The 19,290-nt window shown below is 41.2% G+C and overlaps 1 protein-coding gene across 3 annotated transcripts; it reads left to right on the forward strand.

Moving 5' to 3' along the window:
* Positions 1 to 1,614: 1,614 nt before the first annotated feature.
* Positions 1,615 to 15,884, forward strand: NFIL3 (nuclear factor, interleukin 3 regulated). 3 transcript variants are annotated; one of them, XM_083819194.1, is made up of 3 exons: positions 1,641 to 1,884; positions 5,099 to 5,265; positions 11,865 to 15,884. In XM_083819194.1, the coding sequence occupies exon 3, from the start codon at positions 12,052 to 12,054 to the stop codon at positions 13,426 to 13,428; it is 1,377 nt and encodes a 458-aa protein (XP_083675320.1). In that variant the 5' UTR covers positions 1,641 to 1,884; positions 5,099 to 5,265; positions 11,865 to 12,051; the 3' UTR covers positions 13,429 to 15,884. The 3 variants fall into 3 exon arrangements, with proteins under 3 accessions (XP_083675319.1, XP_083675320.1, XP_083675321.1); XM_083819195.1 differs by having other exon boundaries at positions 5,099 to 5,146; XM_083819193.1 differs by lacking the exon at positions 5,099 to 5,265 and having other exon boundaries at positions 1,615 to 1,884.
* The last annotated feature ends 3,406 nt before the right edge of the window (positions 15,885 to 19,290 follow it).

Genomic DNA, 19,290 nt, shown 5'->3' on the forward strand with positions numbered 1-19,290 from the left:
TCTTAAAAAGCATTTCATTTTTATTTCGCTCCAAACTACATGTAATTTAGATTATTATTTTGTCCTGTACGTAGACTGTAACAAAGGTGAGGAATTAGAGCCTTTTCTCTTTGAAAGCACTGGGATTTTCCTGTTGAATTCCGCTGGTTTTGAATTCTAGGCTGGGTCAGACTCAGACCTTGTATTACTGAAAACCCAAGAAGCATGAATACAAGTGAGTATAAAGAAGCCAGAGGATGTTAGAGACGGCAGAAAGTACTGTCTGCTATATTTTTATTAATTGCTTTGTAAATGCCCCTTTTCTAGACCCTTCATGTAGTACTGTTACTCCATGTAGGCTCAGCACCACTCGAGTGAAAATCAGAGACAGTGTTAAGAGGGCTTAAGTCATGTACTGATAAATACAGATGAATCTATAAGGGGCTGAAGTTAATATATTGCTGTCCCAAAGCAAGTATAAATCCTACCATCCTAAAGTCAGCTAAGAGTTTAGCTAAAGATCTGCACGACCTACTTCATCCCTCCAGGAGAAAAATCAGCCGAGGTGGATAATCACAGAAAGACTCTCTTTTCAGAGTTTTCCTCAAGTCCGTAGACTCCTTTTGTGCAGAAAACTAGCAATGGCTCTCAACCGTGCTGTTTTTGTTTCTTTTTTTTTTTTTTTCTGTACCTCAGGAGAGCAGGAAAAAAATGATGAATACGTTCCTTCAGCCACATCAGCATTCTGCCCTCTACCTCGCCTTACCCTCGGATTTGCCAAGCGCCCACCAGAAGGATGGGAGAGCCAGAGCCCATTTTGCTGTAGAAGGCTTTGGCTGTTCTTACCTCTCTCTTGCTTGAGAAGCAACGTGAGATGCAGAAGTCATCTTTGTTACGAGCCTGGGAGAAAGATCGTGCCTGGCTTTATAGCTGATTACAATCAGCGACAAAAATACAAGCAAGGAGACGACCAAACTCTATCTGGAATATTATTTCCAGGACTGTCCACCCACGTAGGAAGGATATTATGGCTCCGGAGGCTTCTTTCTGCATTTCAAGGACCTAAGCTATGAGGGGCAGATCTGAGGCACTGTGTCTATTTGCTCTAGGTATGGGATTCGGAGCTGACAGAAGTATACGCGCAGGACCCATCAGAAACGTTTATTTTTATTTATTGTTGTGTGCGTGTGGCAAAGGCAGAACGTACCGCCTGACAGAACGTACGATTTAAAACACCGCCTCAACTTTCGGGGGGTGCTGACGGCCCTGCGGGCTCTGGCCGCGCTGTGGTGAGGCAGCAGGTACCGGGGGGTACCGGGGGTGCCGTGCCGGTGCCGTGCCGCTGCCTCCCCCCCCCCCATACCCCCCCCCCCCCCCCACCGCCACCACACGGCCGCGGCACCGCCCAGGCCGCGGGCCGAGCCTCCCCCCCCCCCATCCCCCGCCGGGCCGTTACGTAACCGCCGTCGCCCCCCGCGCGCGTCGCCGCCGCCGCCGCCCCCCGTCCCGGCGGCGGTTATGCAATGTGCAGCACACAGACCTACTGTAAGCGCGGCCCGCCCCGGCACGCGCCCCGCCCACCGCCCGGCCCCCATTGGCCGCCCCCCCCCCCCCCCCCCCGCCGGCTCGCGGCGCCGATTGGCCGCGGCGCGGCCGCCAGTCACGGCGCGGCGCGGCTGGCATGCGGGCTGCGCGCCCCGCGCGGCGCAGCGCTGACCTACTAACACACATCCCTCCGCGCCGCCGCCGCCGCCGCACGCTCGCGGGCGGGCGGGCGGGCTGAGCTGGGGCGACGCTGCCCGCACCGCACCGCACCGCACCGCACCGCACCGCACCGCACCGCACCGCACCGCACCGCACCGCCTCGCCTCGCCTCGCCTCGCCTCGCCTCGCCGGGCACGCAAGGTAGGGAGGCGCGGCGGGCGCGTCCGTGCCGAGCCGAACCGTGCCGTGCCGTGCCGTGCGGCGGGTGGCGGCCGTTACATAACCCGCACCGGCGGCGGGGGTGCGGGATGCGGGGCGCTGCCCGTCCCCAGCCCGTCCCCCGGGGCGGCGGCCCCCGGAGGGTTGCCCCCCACCTTCCCCCACCCCGTTGCCCGCACGCCCCGCCGGTGCCGCCGTCGTCCCCCCGGAGGTCCGGGGGGTGCCCGTCGCCGCCGGCCGTGTCGCTGTTTTTTTTCTTTTTTTTTTTTTAAATTATTATTTATTTATTTCGGGCGCTGCGGGGCCGCTCGCACGGTAGTTCCTGGAAATGTTGCGTTATGTAACCGCGGGGCTCGCTGGCAGCCGGGCGAGGGCGAGGGAGCAGCTCACCGCGCGATTTTATAACCGGGCTACAAAGAGAAGCGGGACGGTCTCGCCCCGGAGAATTAAAAAAAAAAAAAAAAAAAGAGAATTAAAAAAAAGATATATATATATGTATGTATGTATATAACGGCGGGGACACCGTGGCTGTAGCAGGTTTCGTCAGGCTGCGGGACGAGCCGTGCCCGGTTCGGCGGCCCGGGCTCACCCTCACGCTGCGCCCGCTCCTTGCACACGCGGGTGTGCAAGCCGTGTGCTGGGGTTAGCTGGCCCCGCACACACGGCCCGCTGCGGCCGCGGGGTTCCTTGTTTTTTGGGTTTTTTTTGGGGGGTGGGGAGAGGAGGCCGGGTAAAGCGTCTCGCCCTGCGGCTTGCCCCGGGGAGGGGGACCCCTACGGATGGGGTTCGCCCCGTTAGGGACCGGGGACACGGGCAGCGGGCGCCCCGTGCCGTGCCGTGCCGTGCCGTGCCGGCGGCGCACAAGTAGGTCAGTGTGACAGCCGCTGGGGGACGGTGGGGCCCGGCCGCTGCCCCCCGTTCTCCCTCCCCCCGCCCCGGGTCCGCGAGGCGGCGACGGGCGAGGGCTGGGGGCGCTGCCGCAGCCCTTTGTTCGGGGCTGGGGCCGGGGCGGCGGCGCGGGGCCGCGCTGAGGGAGCGGGCGGCCGCCATGCGCCGCCGGGCACGTAGGGGGCCGAGCCGGGCCGTGCCGGGCCGGGCCTTTGTGGGGAGAGCGGCCCCGGCCGGGGAGCGGCAGACAAAGGGGTCCGGCCGCCCGCAGCGGGCCGCGCCCCGCCGCCACCGGCACCGCCACCGGCACCGCCCGGCCCCGCGGAGGGGCTCGGGGCGGGCCCCCCGCCGCCATCCGCCTGCCTTGGGCTCGCCCCTCGCGTACCGAGGGGGGGACGCAGCAGCGGGGCGCTGCCCGGGCCGGGCGCCTCCCGGGGCTGCCCTGGAGCAGCGGGGCGGTTGCGGGGCTCCAGCCGCGGGGTGGTTCCCGGGGAGGCGAAGCCAAACCCCGGCGTCTTTTGTCACCGAAACCTGCCGAGGTGGGATTCAGCACCGCAGCCGCTGGCGTGCGCCTCGGCGTAGCTGCCGTAGAGGTAGCAGCAGCGGAGCCCGTAAAAAATGCGATATTGCTGATGGCGTGCGCAAACTTTTCTGCTGCGCGGTCCTGGGGGTCAAGTACGGCTTTGGTGGCGAAGATCTCGGAGTTTCTGTCGTGTCAAAAACAAGCAGCCTGATTTCTTTCTTTCTTTCTTTTTTTTTTTTTTGTTTGTTTGTTCTTGTAACTTCAGTGATTGCTCTCAGTTTCATTGTGTTTTCTCCTGTGTACGTAACCTACTTTGAGTCATCTTTGCCCTCCTCGGTAATTAATTCAATCCAGAGGCTAGTTTAAAAAGCGCATCACTTTTATGGTCCCTGTTCGATCAAAATGTTGGCTTTTATCAGAAACGTGAATGAATAAGGATTCGGGTTTTGACCTAGAGACCTAATTCAAACCAACGAGTTCAAGGATTATTGAGTAAAGATCCCTAATATCATCGGCACTAGCAGATACCGCTTTAAAAGTTCTCACATTACAAATGTCTTTATTTGACTGTTGAAGTGCTAACCCTCTTTAGAACGATCTGCCTTTACTTTCCATTTTTATTTACTTTCTATTTTTAACTCGTCTTATTCTCGAAAGGACTCTTAACTAGCTTTTATAATATCCAGCTTCCTGGATTTGACTTCAAAGCTTCAAGTTTCTGCTGTTGTTTTTTTTTTTTTCCTCTCTCTCGTTTGTATTTTCTTTTAAGGAACTAATCTGAAAGGTGTCAAAAAGCTTAGAGTCTTCCCATGAGCAATATGAACTTATGTGACCTCCTCACATCTAATCTTATCCTAAGAAGGAACAGTATTTACCATGCTTTAGCTGAAATTTGTTGAACGTACATTCTTTCTATTGCGAGTAAAGCAATGCACAGTCTACAAAAGGTGTCAGCACCACGCTGCTTTTTTCAATCCTTTATCTTGAAATAAAACTCATAAATAAAATAAACCTTTAGCTCATTTTAAATTGACTTATTTTAGCAGATAGTTATGCAAACTATGTTTATGCAATAGCTTTTTTTTTCCAGACAGCAATCTTGCTGCTGTTATAACATCACTATGATGCAATAACATGAACAATAAAATCCTCTGTTTGAGTCTTATTGCACACTGTTAAGCAATGTGTCTGACTCATCAGCTTAATTGACTCTTCTAGGTGACCTTGCTATGATCATTACAGCCAGTTATGAGATATAAATGTGCTTAGGATATGTAATAGAAAAAAAATGCAAATAGATGGCCAATTGCTGCAGTCCATTCTAAGACAAAATGTCAGATGATTTCTGCTACGGTATTTTACAGTGCTTGAAAAAAAATGTGTTTTTTTTTTTAACAGGTGATGTAACTGTCTAATACCAATGACAAGCATGACTGTCAAAAATAGGATTGCATAAGCAAGGGCATACTTGGGCTTGATTCAAAATGTGGTAGAAGCAATGTTCTTGAAAACTTGTTGTATTAAGAGGTAGACCTGAAGTGAATTGTTATTGTCCCCCCTAGACATCCTGTTTTTTTTTTTTTTTTCTTTTCCTCATTCAACCATTGAACTGAAATCTCATACTATGAGGTTGAATCTGGTGACAGAAATCTATTTTCTGCCAGATAAAAAGCCGTATTAAAAAGCGTTTTCCTTTTTTGAGTTGTTCCGTCTTAGTGTATTTATGAGTTCTGTCCTGAAGCATTAGAATAATTAAGCAGGTTTTTTTTTTTTTTTTTGCCACAGAGGTGACTTCACAGCAGTATAGGTGCCAGTGGTGCAAGACCTCCTCTTGTGAGTGGAACACGACAACAGAGATAACAGGAATTAGCACAGGCGTTGGTGGTCTTCCTATCTGGACCATCTTGCATGATTGGAGCTCTGAAGTCGGCTATTTCTCTGTTCCATTTGCAGTGAGTGGTAGACACCAACATTTTACAAACATCGTTTATTTTGCATCTTTATACTTCAGTTACATAACAAATGCATGCTCAGAGCACCCGCTGGGATTAATTGACATAATTCTCCTGCCTTTAAATAGCACTATATAAATTTAGGTCAGCCAAAGGTCTGGTCCATGGTTGGCATTTTAAGAATACTGTTCAATAGGATAGAGCCATTTGTTGTCAGAATAATTAACACTTGACTTTGTATTTTTTTAATGGGCCTTAATTAGAACACAGATCTTATTCCCAGAACGTTGTTACTACTAAGTGATTGCTTTGTACACTCTAGTTTTTCTTACTGTCAAATAGCTGTTGAGATGAGGAGAAGCATACTGTTACAGTATTGTTACTTCAGTTCCTGTTGTCTCTATTGGGAGTTTAGTAAAATACTGGAAAGTGAAGTGATATTTAAATAAAATGTCATAATTTATATACACATATATGTACCATGTGTTGTATAAGTGTAATTAAATATTTACACAAGTAATATATACATTTCCTTTTCTTTTAAGTTTCAAAGTTTCTCATGGCTCTTTGAGTAACATTCTTAGATTTTTGTTCCCACCAATCTATTCCCGCTTATACCAGAGCAGCAAGCAACCAGTTTAGGACAAGTTGAGCAGATCTGATAGAAGCATGCTGTCCTCCTAAGGAAATGGAAGAAAATATGGGTCATATTTGCACCTATTAACCTTGACTGACCTTTTTGAGCATCAACTACCTTTGATATATGTTTAGTTCCCTCCAAATAATAATTTTATTTGCATAATTTGTGTAATTTACCTTTGGGAAGCAAGCTATACATTAATGAATTAATTTGTAGTTATTAAGATAAACAGTAACTTAACTAATTTTCCTAACAACAAAAGCCTTTCATAAAAATTACATGTGACGTCAACTTTCTGGGTCCAGCTTGGAAGTGGGTAATAGGGAAATGCAATACTGTTGTGAGTGCTGTGATGAGCTTTAGTCTTTTTTTTTTTTTTTTGGGGGGGGGGGGGGGAAGGGAGGGAGGAGGGATTGGAAAGTGTCATAATAAATGAATGATTCTTGATGTTTCCATGGAATACATTGTTTAGCCATCTCCCATTACTTTCTTTCAATAAGAGAAACAACATTTTAGCAAAAATGGGTCATCTTGTACAAAGCTATCATCATCAGTGCTCCACTGACCTAATTACATGCTGATCCTGGAACTGTAAGCACTTAAGATGCCCGTGAATTTGTAAGAAAAGGGAACTCTGTGCAGGAGCAATAGTTCCGTGTTGCTTCTTGCTGTTGTAATGGATTCATGCTCTGTACGAGTGTAACTATATAATAGCAGTAATTGGCGGCAACATTCATATTGTAAATGCTTTTCCTCTTTGTGACCATGGATAACGTATCTATTCCTGCATAAAGTGCAGTTACTCGTTTTTTTCCAGAGCGTTTGAACTTCATTTGCTCTGCGTTGCCTAGCCCCTCTTGCCCAATAATCTGTCCTCGGGATAGTGCCACTATTCCAGTGGAAGCAGCATTAAAGCTTTTCTTTAGTCAGAATATAGTTTTACAAACTGTCCTACATAAAGGCAAGAAAAGTTATCTTGAGCAATTTCACTGGAGGTTGGAATGGAATTTGGGGGCCACATCTTCAGTTCAAAAGCATTTCCGAATTATGATAGACCTGACAGGTGCAGAATTCTATGGCGTAGCTTTTGTCTGGGAAAACCAGTAGATGTAGAGTGGCTCGCAGTAGAGGTAGAGTGGTTCCAAAGCCTTTAGCTAGGTTGTGTATCCACCACCTAAACTAAAAAACTCAGTTTTGTCTCCTTCATGCGCAGTGGGGATGGTATTTTTCCGTACCTCATAAAAATCTTGTGATAGTTAGCTAATGTTTTTAAAATACGTTGAAGATAAAAATGTGAAGTATATTTTTCATTTTTTCGAGTTTTGGAATGTGAACTGATCATTTTGCTACCTTTGAGTGGGTTCTACACTAGCTTTTCTGGTGTGTAGACACCTTTTCAGAATAAATATGAGGGAATGGTAGTAGGTTAATGAGACCTATGCAAAACATGGAAAACAACAACTGAAAACATGCAGAGACACATAGTAGCGTGAGCTCTTATTGTATTTCTGCACTTTACCATATAGTAGTTTGAATTATTTACTGAAAAGATGCTGATGGAGGCGTGGTTCTTTTTTAAAACAAGAAGCTGTGTTTAGCCTTTTTTCTGGTTTTGAAGATAAATTTTGCAGACAAATGGCTGTACAAAAGTGAAATGTATTTGAAAGCAACCAGTTGCTAGAGATATTTTTATCAAACTAAATGAAATACTATTAGAAGAATAGAATTAAATAATAGGTTATGTCATTCTAAGATTTATTTTGAGATACCATGCTTGGAGATAACGTGAATTATTTTGATAAATATGAATAATATACAGTTACTTTGTGAGGAAGCTTACACATACGTGTGGAGACCCATATGCACTCTCCAAAGTCAGGTTGACCTGTGTAATTAGATTACATGGAACAGTGACAGCCAAGATTGTAGTCCTGTCCTTCAACCTATTGAAACATTTCAATTATTACAGTGTGAATACACAAATCCCTGGGATCAGATCCTTAATGTACTATTTTGACACAATCAGATCGCTTAAGTATTTCTTGAAGTCCATGGATCAATTCACTTTTCGCGATTTCTAGCATACATAATTTCTTGCTTCAATAGTATGAGTTCTGTAAAACAGTCTCATTAATACTTGGGCCTGGGATTGTATCCTACTTCTGTTCAAGCCAATGGCAAAATTGCTGTGGGAGCAAGACTGGGTCTGTAATTAAGTTAATAGGGTCGAGTGTTATTACATTGTTGAATTGGCACTCAATGCCATTAACATCAACCAACCAACCAAAAAAAAAATCTTTAACAGTGACTAATGTAAGGCAGTATTAAATGTTGGTTTTATAATACTTTATGAGGGAGTGATAAAGCAATTGAAAAATTAATCATAAGGGAAAATATTGGAATTTGAAATATAGTCAGAGGAGTCATTACAGTTCATTAATTTATGTGTAAATACTGATGTTTTCCAGTGGAATTATAAAATACAAGTGAAGCGAAATGGCTGTTTTTATTGAAGGCATTTTGCCATTATCATCAGATGGAATTTAATTTGTTTACAGACTCAGTATTGCGCTGATCCACATGGAGAAGTATTAACAAACAGGAGCTCTTACTCCTCTTACATAAAGCAGCAATTCCAGTTACCGTGATAGAAGTGCTCAAGGAAAATGTGGAAGGAGTGAAGGATTTATTGTTGTTTTGCTCGTTCACTGAAGTAATGGCATTAGAAAGAACTACATAAATAGCAAATCAGTAAGACTATGTCAGTGGGTTACACTTCTGTCTTGACAGCCTTACTGATGGGCTCTGGCAGAAAGCAAAGTTGAATACTGCATGAAAAGCATCATTGTTTTGATACACATTCATTACTTGCTGTAGACTTGTGTGGTACCTACATTCTGCCTATTTGTGCCAGGAATAATGTGTAGGGGAGGGAGAATGGCCAAAACAGGAGTCATCAGTGCTAAAATGGGCAGGTTGCATACTGGAATGGTCCAATCTGTAGAAGCCACCTGAATCGAGGGACACGAACTCCCCAGGTTGTTGGGTTTTAAGTGCAGCTCAGTGCCAGTGTTTGGCTGCTCGAGATAGTTCAGACATGCAGTTGGATTTCTTACTGATACATAGATGGTCCTACTGATGAACTATGACATTAGTCTACATTCATTTCGAAGAAAAGCAAACAATCTTTTTGCTAATTATTTTTATCTATTACTGTCATTACTGATGTTTTTTTCCTGTGTCATGGTGTTGCTGAAGTGTGGTCACTCTGAGATCAAGACTGCACAGATAGATGCGAATTCATAGTTCTTACCCTGAAACAGACTTGTTTAAGGATGAAGTTGTTACTTCTGTAGGGTGGAGACGGAATGCTGGGGTATAAGATGAAAATGCAATTTGTATTAAACCAGTGTAGGTATAGCTTCATTCTTCTAGAAATAAGCACAAATCCTACGTTTATAACTGCTTCGTTTCTACTGCTCCTGTTTCAAGTAAGTGTAGATGTTCCAGGGAAGAAAGTAATGGTATATGTATGTTGGTATCCCTTTCTTAAGAGAAAATAAACATTATTTGGCTTTGAGTTTAGCGCTCTAGTACCGTAAAATTCAGTCAGATATATTCATCTGTAAAGCCCTGAAGTTGTTTTGAAGCCTTTTCACCTTAGCAAGAGTTGGCTGAGATGCATATTGTGAGACAAGTGATGATTTCATAGGTATTCAGTACAGGTAGGTATTCAGCTTCTATATGTGCTTTGGCAGATGGATGCATTTCAAAAGAAACACAGAAGTTGTCAATGATACAAATGAATACAAGGATTGCAGTATATCAGGGTGACTGTGGATCAATAGCTGTGCATTCCTGATGCTATGAGACAATGAAAAAAGGTCTTGGTATTTTTCTCCTTTTTTTGTAAAACCACATTGCAGAGACTGAATATTTTACAAATGCCACAGAAATTCCGGTGGCCTGTCTTGGCTTTTTTATTTTTAAAGTCCATGTATGAGGCAATTTTTATTTATGTGTATGTGTATATTTGTGTGAGTGTTTATAAAGTATCAGGTTACACTGCAGTTGAAACAGTTTGCATATTAATTAAAGCACTGAAGACTTGCAGCAGTGAAATGGACAGAATGACTATACAGCTTCTTCAGCAAATTAAATTATGCTGAAGTTTTGGATGTTGCTTTGTTGTGGGGCATATTTTTTGTTTTTAAACATGATCCAGCTCCTACTTAACTTGACAGAAAATTCTTTTTGACTCCAGTTAGAATTTTGGACCAGGATCTAACTATGTAATTACTTGTGTATTAGAGTTATATTTCTGCTTTACAAACATGGCAATTTGTGGTGCTGCTTTTGCACTGAAATGTTAGAGACTGTCTTTGGTGTGGCTGGCTTCTAACTCTATTTTCCATTAAGGCTGTATTATCAAAGACAAATAGTTACATGTCAGTAATTAACTATGGATTTTAGGAAATTCTTCTTAGCTGTTCTATTAAATGTGTTAATTTTTCATGACAGAAGAGTTGGCATGGTTTGATGGAACAGAACCCAGCTTGAAACCTGAGTCTTTATGACCCTACTTAATTGTTATTACATCACTCACTCCTCTTTGCCTTCTGGAAAAGAAAAGAGAAACTGGCAGAATACAATTCATTAATTCTTTTATAACTTTCCCAACTGATAATATTAAAATTAGTTTCAATAGTCATTGTAAAAACATTCCCAATAAATCGTGACATTAATTTGAAGGTGCTGGTGGTTGTTGTTGTATGGGCAAGAATCATTGCTGACCCAATAGTAAGTCCTATAAAAATTGGCTTACTACCTTTATTTTAAAAGGAACTTGACTGACTATGGAAAATGAGATACTGAGAAGCTATATCTCTGATCAAGATCAAACGATCTTATGAGAATACAGCATTTTTGCATTAAGAGGGACTAAATAAGACATGCCAATTTAAGTGCAAAATTCAATTTTAATGATCAAAATGTCTAAAGCTAAAGGGTAAGCTAGTTTTCCTTTGTTAATGGTAAGAATTTTAGATCTAAACTTTCACTTTAACGTAAACCCTGTTTTCCAAAGGTGCCCATGCCTCAATAGTATTAAACTTTACTTTGATGCAGTAAGGATATTTTTCAAATTCAAATTATGTTAGTAAATATTAAGTCTCTAATGTATTTTTTGGTACTGGTTTCAGCGTTTTCTTAGGAAGAGACAAGAAAAAATCTTACGTAACGCATTTTTGTCTTGTAAATTTTTTAAGAGTTAGGCATATGCCAAAATTATATGTGTATGTTTACGAGTTTTAATTGGTCTGATTGATCAAAAGCCATTTTAAAACTCCACGTGTGTCTATAAATCTTTTCATAAAGGTACATATATATGTTTATATTTACAGGATATAAAAACAATAATTAAATCTTTAATAGCTTTAATGAATAGTAGTGTTATTTTAAGACAATAGAAAGCACTCCAGCTTCTCTAGATCAGTTTATGTTATTTTTAAATCCATGAAGGACCCAAATATATAGCATTTCTAAGTCACACACCACAGCTGTTTTCAGAAGAGATGCTTTAATGTGGAAGAACAAGATACTTTCCAGTGCTGCTCATCAACATGCCTGGTGTCCTGCAGTGTTGAGTGTTAGAGATTTAAGTTTGTCAGTGATATCACGGAAAGTTCTGTGACAACATTATGGTAGGATCAAAACCCAAATGTTTTTTTTATTGATATTTTTTCCTTGGATCACGTTGTATTTGTTTTGGAAGCAAATTGCTACCTAGGTATCATGAAGTGTACGGTATCGGTTGCTTCAGTATTGAGCTTCCTTCAGACTACAGTAGGATTAATAAACCAAACGCTAGTCTACGCTTTTTATTAGAAATCCCTTTTGCACTCCCCAAACCAATGATGCCTAAATAGTCATCAAATTCTCTCTCTTTTTTTTTTTCTAGGTTTTTTTAGCAGATTCCCATTGACTCTGCCAAGAAAATTGGATCTAGACACTTCTGTTTGAGAATATGAAACAAACAGAAGAATGTGTGTGGATTTAAAATTACTGTATTTATCAAGTTGTGGAGTGAGAAGTACTGGAGAAATAGCTTGCTCTGTTGCTCATTGTAGATCTACAAATTGTTTCTGATGCAGCTGAGAAAAATGCAGACCCTTAAAAAGGAACACGGACCTGTTGACACAAGTAGCAATGTGGACAAAATCATGGTACTTAAGTCTACTTTAGCAGAAGTGTCTGAAGAGTTGTCCACAAATGAAGATATACTACTTACTGAAGCAAGTAGCGGAAAAAGCAAATCTTCAGCTTGCCGGAGAAAGCGTGAATTCATTCCAGATGAAAAGAAAGATGCTATGTATTGGGAGAAAAGGCGGAAAAATAATGAAGCTGCCAAAAGATCTCGTGAAAAACGACGACTGAATGACCTTGTCTTAGAGAACAAACTAATTGCACTGGGAGAGGAGAATGCCACTTTGAAGGCGGAGCTGCTTTCATTGAAGCTAAAGTTTGGTTTAATTAGTTCTGCAGCCTATGCCCAAGAGATACAGAAACTCAGCAGCTCGACAACTGTGTATTTCCAAGACTATCAAAGTTCCAAATCAAACATTAACTCATTTGTAGATGAACATGAACCATCTATAGTTGGTAGCAGTTGTATTTCTGTCATTAAGCATTCTCCTCAAAGCTCTATGTCCGATGTGTCTGAAATGTCATCAGTAGAGCATACTCAGCCAAGTCGTATACAAAGCAGCTGCAGAAGTCCTGAAAATAAGTTCCAGATTATAAAACAGGAGCCCATGGAATTAGAGAGAGAGCCAAGAGATGACAGAGGTTCCTATAAAGCATCCATATATCCAAACTACATGGGAACTACCTTTAACGTGTACTCACATTCTCCTCCTCTCTTGCAAGTTAATAGATCCTCCAGTAATTCCCCCAGAACTTCAGAAACTGATGATGGTGTGGTTGGAAAGTCATCTGATGGAGAAGATGAGCAGCAGGTTCCGAAGGGTCCAATCCATTCCCCAGTTGAACATAAAAGTGTTCATGCAACAGTTAAAGTTCCTGAAGTGAATTCTTCAGCTTTGCCTCACAAGCTTCGAATTAAAGCCAAAGCCATGCAAGTTAAAGTGGAAGCAATGGATAATGACTATGATGCCACACAGAAATTATCATCACCTATTGATATGTCCTCAAAAAGACATTTTGAGCTTGAAAAACATGGTGCACAGAACTTGGTGCATTCTTCTCACACTCCTTTCTCGGTTCAGGTGACTAACATCCAAGACTGGTCACTCAAACCAGAACTCTGGCATCAAAAGGAACTCAATGTAAAAATTCAGAGTGGTTGCAAAACTGGAGTTGTTGAAATAAAAGACAATATCTACAATGTCTCTGAGTCCGAAAACCTGTATTTGAAGCAGGGGATAGCAAACTTATCTGCAGAGGTTGCTTCACTTAAAAGACTTATAACTACACAACAAATCTCTGCGTCAGACTCTGGTTAAGTTACTACTGAGTAAAGGCTTATTGTTTTAAAGGATGTCATTTGCAGTAGATAAATGTTTTGTATTATGCTGAATTTTCACTGGACTTGTGACGTCATTTCACTGTAATGTTCACATAATGTCTGATTGGTGTCCTTCTGTGCACAAATTATTATGAAGACTAGGTTGTGCTATGATCACTATGCCTTGTGTATAGTCAAGTAGCCTGTACAAAGGCTGTATATAGTGAACTTTATTTTCTTTTTATTGTTCTACTATAAAGTGTGGAAGTTACCAGTTACAATAAAACATTGATTGGTGACAAACACAGGACATCTACTCCAGTTCAGTTGATTTTAAGAACTTGTAAATAAGTTGTTAAATACAAAAAAAAAAAAATAAATAAAAATCAAGGCTTTTTCTTACACTGTGCTCAACTTCACTTACAGGTTTGGTTTTTACAGCTTAACTTAACCAAATTACAATTTACAACACACGTAAACCTTCTGGCCACCTTTTTCCTTAACACTTTTTTTAGAGGAGAATAGAAATAAAGTGGATATTTATAAATGAAACATTAACAATTTATAGCCTTAGCCTTCTTTAACTTATTTGTTAGTATAAGTTAACCAAAAACCACACAAAGTCTGTCCTGGTAGCTCTAATATCAACAGCAACCTTCTCCTTTTATCTCAAATGAGAGAGCAATGAATTTCCTGAATGGTTTATTGTGACAAAACATTTTTTTTTTCGATCTTGGTGTTTTAGATGAAATTAGTTGTATTGGATTTGTGCATCTTCTAAGTTCTTCAGAGCCTTGCACTGATAGAATTAGACACCACCATCTCTGTCAAAGGGTGGTTTGTGTGTGCAAGGGGTGCAGGCACAGAAAGAATTCTGCACAAAGGCTGTGTAAAAGCATCTGTCCACCCCATGGTTCTTTTCACAACAGAGCGTGGGCCACCTTCAGATGAAGGATAAGGCTCCCCGATCTGTAAACTCTGTGCTCAACTAGGCAAATACCTACGTAAGGGGCAGGCAATAGCAGCAGCAGAGTTAGAGGAGATCATCTGCTACTGTAGTTCCCACCATGGGAGACAACGCAACTTTAAGTATGAAGTAAGACTTACCACCAATTTGGCTTCAGTTTCAATGGCTTAGTTAAGTGAACTGGAATACCCTGGCTTACTACAGGGCGTTTTGCAAGAATTTCTTAAATGTAAATTAGAGAATATGTGGAGAACTGTACAACCCAGATTCCACTAGCCCCTTGCGATTTATGCAGATGATGAGTTCTTCACCTGATGACTTTGGAGTTCTTTATCTTTGAGAAGAGCCGTTGAACTGTGGAGACTAGAACTGCATCATATACCCTTTGTTTGGCTTACCAAAGCCTTTCCTTTGAAAATAAAAAAACAAGTTATAAATAGAGCATAGATTTGGCGGAGTTCCTTTTCATGCTAATTCCACCTTCTTTTAAAGTACTAATAAATCAGACTAACAAATAAGCACTTCCTGAAAAGGCTTTTTATTAATTGCCATGCTGTATAATAGAATCTTACCATAGACTTAAAATACTAATTAAGAAAAAAAGTAGGTAGTGGTTTTTAAATTCATACTTGACTTGAGTGAGAGGAAGTTTGTCAATTTTTTGGGGATATGAAAAGGAGTCTGAGTTACTCCTCATAGCTCTGAAGCTTGGTCCAGCAGTCAAGGCAATGGCAAAACTCCCTGATGTCAGCAAGGCCAGGATTTGATGCTGTATCTTTTCAGGAGCTGATTCAGTCATGTTCTGGGAGGACCTTTGCACAGACATCACTGGTACTTTCTGAGCTTTTTTGAGCCTTCTAACTGCTGTGCTGTATTTGTGGCATTCAGAGTTAATAAACTGTTATTCTTTTTTCATGCCTTAATAATACAATAGACCCCATAGTTGGGCTCTGTATGTATTTGGTAATTAATATAGATGACATTTCAATGTTACTGAAAATAAGCTCAGGATTATTGCATGAAATGTAAAAATTTGCATTGAATGATGGGGATATGAAACATGAGGCAGTGATTGCTACTGGCTCTTTGCTTGCTAAGTATCTTCTGTAAGCAACAACAAAATTCTTTAAATATTTTGCATATTATTTATCACATGTAATGTGTTCAAGGAGAGGACTTAAAACTCTCAGTGTTGCCATCTGTGTAAGCCTAGATCTATTGTTTTTTTTCCATTTCTTGTTACAGTTGTTTGTCATAATGGAAGAATGTTGTCCTCCTTCTAGCTCATTATATATTTTGTGTATCTGTTTTGTGCAATTAATACTTAACAGTAATGATGTAGTTAATTTGTTGAAGGATGTCATTGCAAGAAAGTTATAGCATGGAGCTTAGGAGCACAATCAGATGTTATTTATACTCCCTTTATACCTTAGTGTTATGCTTCATTTGAAGAAACAAATAAATAATTTGTCTTTTGTTCAAAACCAGAACTAATCACAACATGATTTTTTTGTACGTTCATCGTATTAGTCCAACACATATGCATTAGCGGGTGTTAATTCTCCACTTCTGCAGCAAAACTTCCTATGCTGAAGTTACTGCTTCTATGGCTGGAATTCAGAGTAGCTTGCACGAACTGGAGGTAGAAGATGCTGGAGTGTGGGTGGTAAATACAAAGCCAGACTGTTGTTGGCTACGGTTTCAAACTGACCAGCCAAAACTCTGGGTTGAACTAAGTGTGGTGTAGCTGGCCCCCTCACCCTCCACACCCATCGTTAGCCTGCTTTCCTTTAACACGTGGTATCAGGGAAGAGGACAAGTGGCACTGACTGGGGGGAGGGAGGGAATGCAGTGGGACCCTGCCACCGCTCCATCTTTCAGCGGGTGCATGGGCACACATAGAAGGGAACAGAGGAGCTGGAGGGTCAGGTAGCTGTGCCCTTCCAGTCCGCCATTTCCTGTGTTGTAGGAAACTGCCTCTGTGAAAAGGCTGTCCTTGGCTGGTCTACTAGTCTCTCCATTGGTGATCAGAAGGTTTGTCAGAGGTCATACTGGGCAGATACAAACTGGTATCACAACCTCTAAGTTGTGAGAACTCTTGTAAGCTCTGTGATTCACTGAGAAAATATTGTAAAACATTCTGAAAGTGGAATCTTTCCCTTGCAAAGCAACACGGATGATTAGAAAGTAGCTGAAAACTGACTGTAGGGTCTACCTTCACATGGGAACATTAAGGAGGATCACACATGCAAAATGGAAACTCTAGCGACTTATCAGCTTGAATTACTATTTTTGATAGGAACATAAGCATTAATCATGTTAGATTTGTTTGGCTAGTCCTGAATCTTGCCTGCAATACTAATATGAAAATCTTCATGGAAAGTTTTAAGAAAAGTCAATGGCAAATAACTGTTGATTAACAAGGTAGGTTTTTTTTCCAGTGACATCAACTGGTGGTTAATCAATACTGTGAAGTATGAGAGTCAGTTCCTCTGTTATATCCACCTAACTTTAGCTACCGACACAGTAATATGTTCCATCAACATTTTTTGGTAGGTACAAAGATTAAATGTGGATGTGCCCATACCTACACCAGTCCTATACATTACGGTTTTCTGAATCCCTTGAAGCTGGCTTCAGTAAAACTTAAATGGGGACAATAATAATCTTAAATTTTATTAATAATATTCTTCATTGCCAAATATTCCCTTGTTCATGAAGAAGAGACAGGTAGCTGGTAACTCCCGATTCCTCTCCACTTAATATTTTGGATGTTTTCATTATGGCCCTTACATAGACGGGCACAGTTTATGAGACTACGTTTATTTTCTGTAGAAGTTAACAGAAATACAAAATTGCACCATAAACACATCTTTGAAGTTTTATTAAAATACCAACTTCAAAAACATCTTTTCTACTTGCTAGTATATAATTCTGCTTTTGAAAATATGCTATATGCAATGAATTTAGCAGAAAATCCACAGAGAAACCAATTAATATGGCCTTTATTAACAACATATTGTTTTAAAAATACTTTTAGAGTTTATTGCACAATACAAGCTTGGTAACTACAAGAATACAACAAAACAATTTTTGGTATTTATTGCATAAGAACGAGTAGCACATATTGTTCCACTGCAGTGCCAAGTTCACAGTTAAAAATACTAGGCCAAATCCTAAGGCCTTTAACTTAGTGTCAGATTCTACTTCCCTTACTCAAGCAGACTTTTTATGTGTGCAATAAGGGACTTACTCAAGATGAGTAACATTACCAAGACATAATCTTTGCTGTTCACTCATGGCACGTACTCATGCTGATTTTCATATATCTGAGGCTAGCTCTCTTGTGACACAATAGTGATACGTGAGTCACTTAACTCATACCACTGGAATTACAGAGAACTTACTCATGTATGAAAGAGAAGGAGGCCAGATATTCAGCTATTATTTATTCAATGACAGCTCAAAAAGGGCTCAGTGAATTATGACCAAAAGCTTAGGGCAGAGGCATGGAGTTTTTTTGCTTGGAAAGAAAGTATCAGGAGACATTCGGACTCCTAAAGTAGCAGGAATGCATCTATGAGATAAGAAAGCCTATATTAGTCTGAAGGTTCTGGGGGAGCCACGTGGCCGTCTAACACTCAACGTTTGGGTACCATTGTCAATATTTCCTCATCCCACCCTTTTCTCCCACGCAAATGTATGCGCAACTTAAAGGGAAATGTCAGGCAGTTGTTAACACTTCTCCATGCTCTGCAGATTCTTGGATGAGCAAATGTCTGAAAGGGCATCTATGTCAATAACTGAGGTATGTAAAAAGCTAAATTTGCCCTGTTGACTGGATGTGGCAGAGTTGGCATGCACTGTATCTACATTTCTCAGCCATGATATTAAACACGTTTCTAACAATTTGGACCTCCAAAAATTCTCTTAGGTGTTATATATAAATATATGGGCTACATATTGCATTGATTTCCTTGGGATTTGTGTTATGCAGCCCTGAAAGCCAAGATATTAATGGTCTGTATAACAATCAGAAAGTACCAAAGCATAATACCGTATCGTATAAAATAGCTGAAAAGACGATAAAATGCAAGGAGAGTCATTGTAGCAGAACACAGTGTTCCTTTCTCTGGGCTTTGTTCCCATTAAGGATTTAGAAATACTAGAGGGAGTCTAGGGGAGAACAAAAGTGAAATAATGAACTGTCAGGGGTTGATCCATGAAGTAAAAGTACACATTAAACTAGTCCACAATATACACATCAATAGCCCATATATTTGCCAGTGTATGTGCATAAAGTATTTAGTTCCCATTCTCTGAAAGAGGCTTGGTAATGCATTTCTTTAAAAAAAGCTTCATAGTTAAAAATGTGGACATGCAAATCTTAAAATTGTGTATGTAAATAAAACTACATAGGACAAGAGACAGTGACAGTTAGAAAACATATGCAGTTATAAATATTTAGGGGTCTGGAAAGAATTTTTTATATTTTCTCATTTTCCATAAGAATAATGCGGTTGCTGTAAAAGAGAAGATTTTTTGCTTCTTTTATCAGAAGATGTTTATGATAGTGAAAAATAATACAAACATTGGAGAAAACCAAACAATGCTAATTGAAAGGTAGTGTTAAGGAAGGGAAGAATAGTCTTTTGGGTTATGCATTAATTTGTATAAATTTCTAGATCAACAACAAATTTCACAATAAATTGTAGTGACAGTGAGAGATACAGAAATGAAAAATCACGGTGCAAGTGTGCTACTGACAGGCAGATGTGAAATCTTATAAAATAATAAAGAAGCTGGATGCAACAGCAAATGCCATATCAGAACCTCATTTAAACACAAAAATATCTGAGAATTCTCTATAGAACTTACTACATCTATATTGGG

This window comes from Anser anser (assembly GCF_964211835.1).
Source record: "Anser anser genome assembly, chromosome: Z".
In the NCBI taxonomy this organism is placed as follows: domain Eukaryota; kingdom Metazoa; phylum Chordata; class Aves; order Anseriformes; family Anatidae; genus Anser; species Anser anser.

Bases quoted from the DNA above. Each gene is read 5' to 3' on its own strand.
- NFIL3 (XM_083819193.1), top strand. From the start codon at position 12,052: ATGCAGCTGAGAAAAATGCAGACCCTTAAAAAGGAACACGGACCTGTT.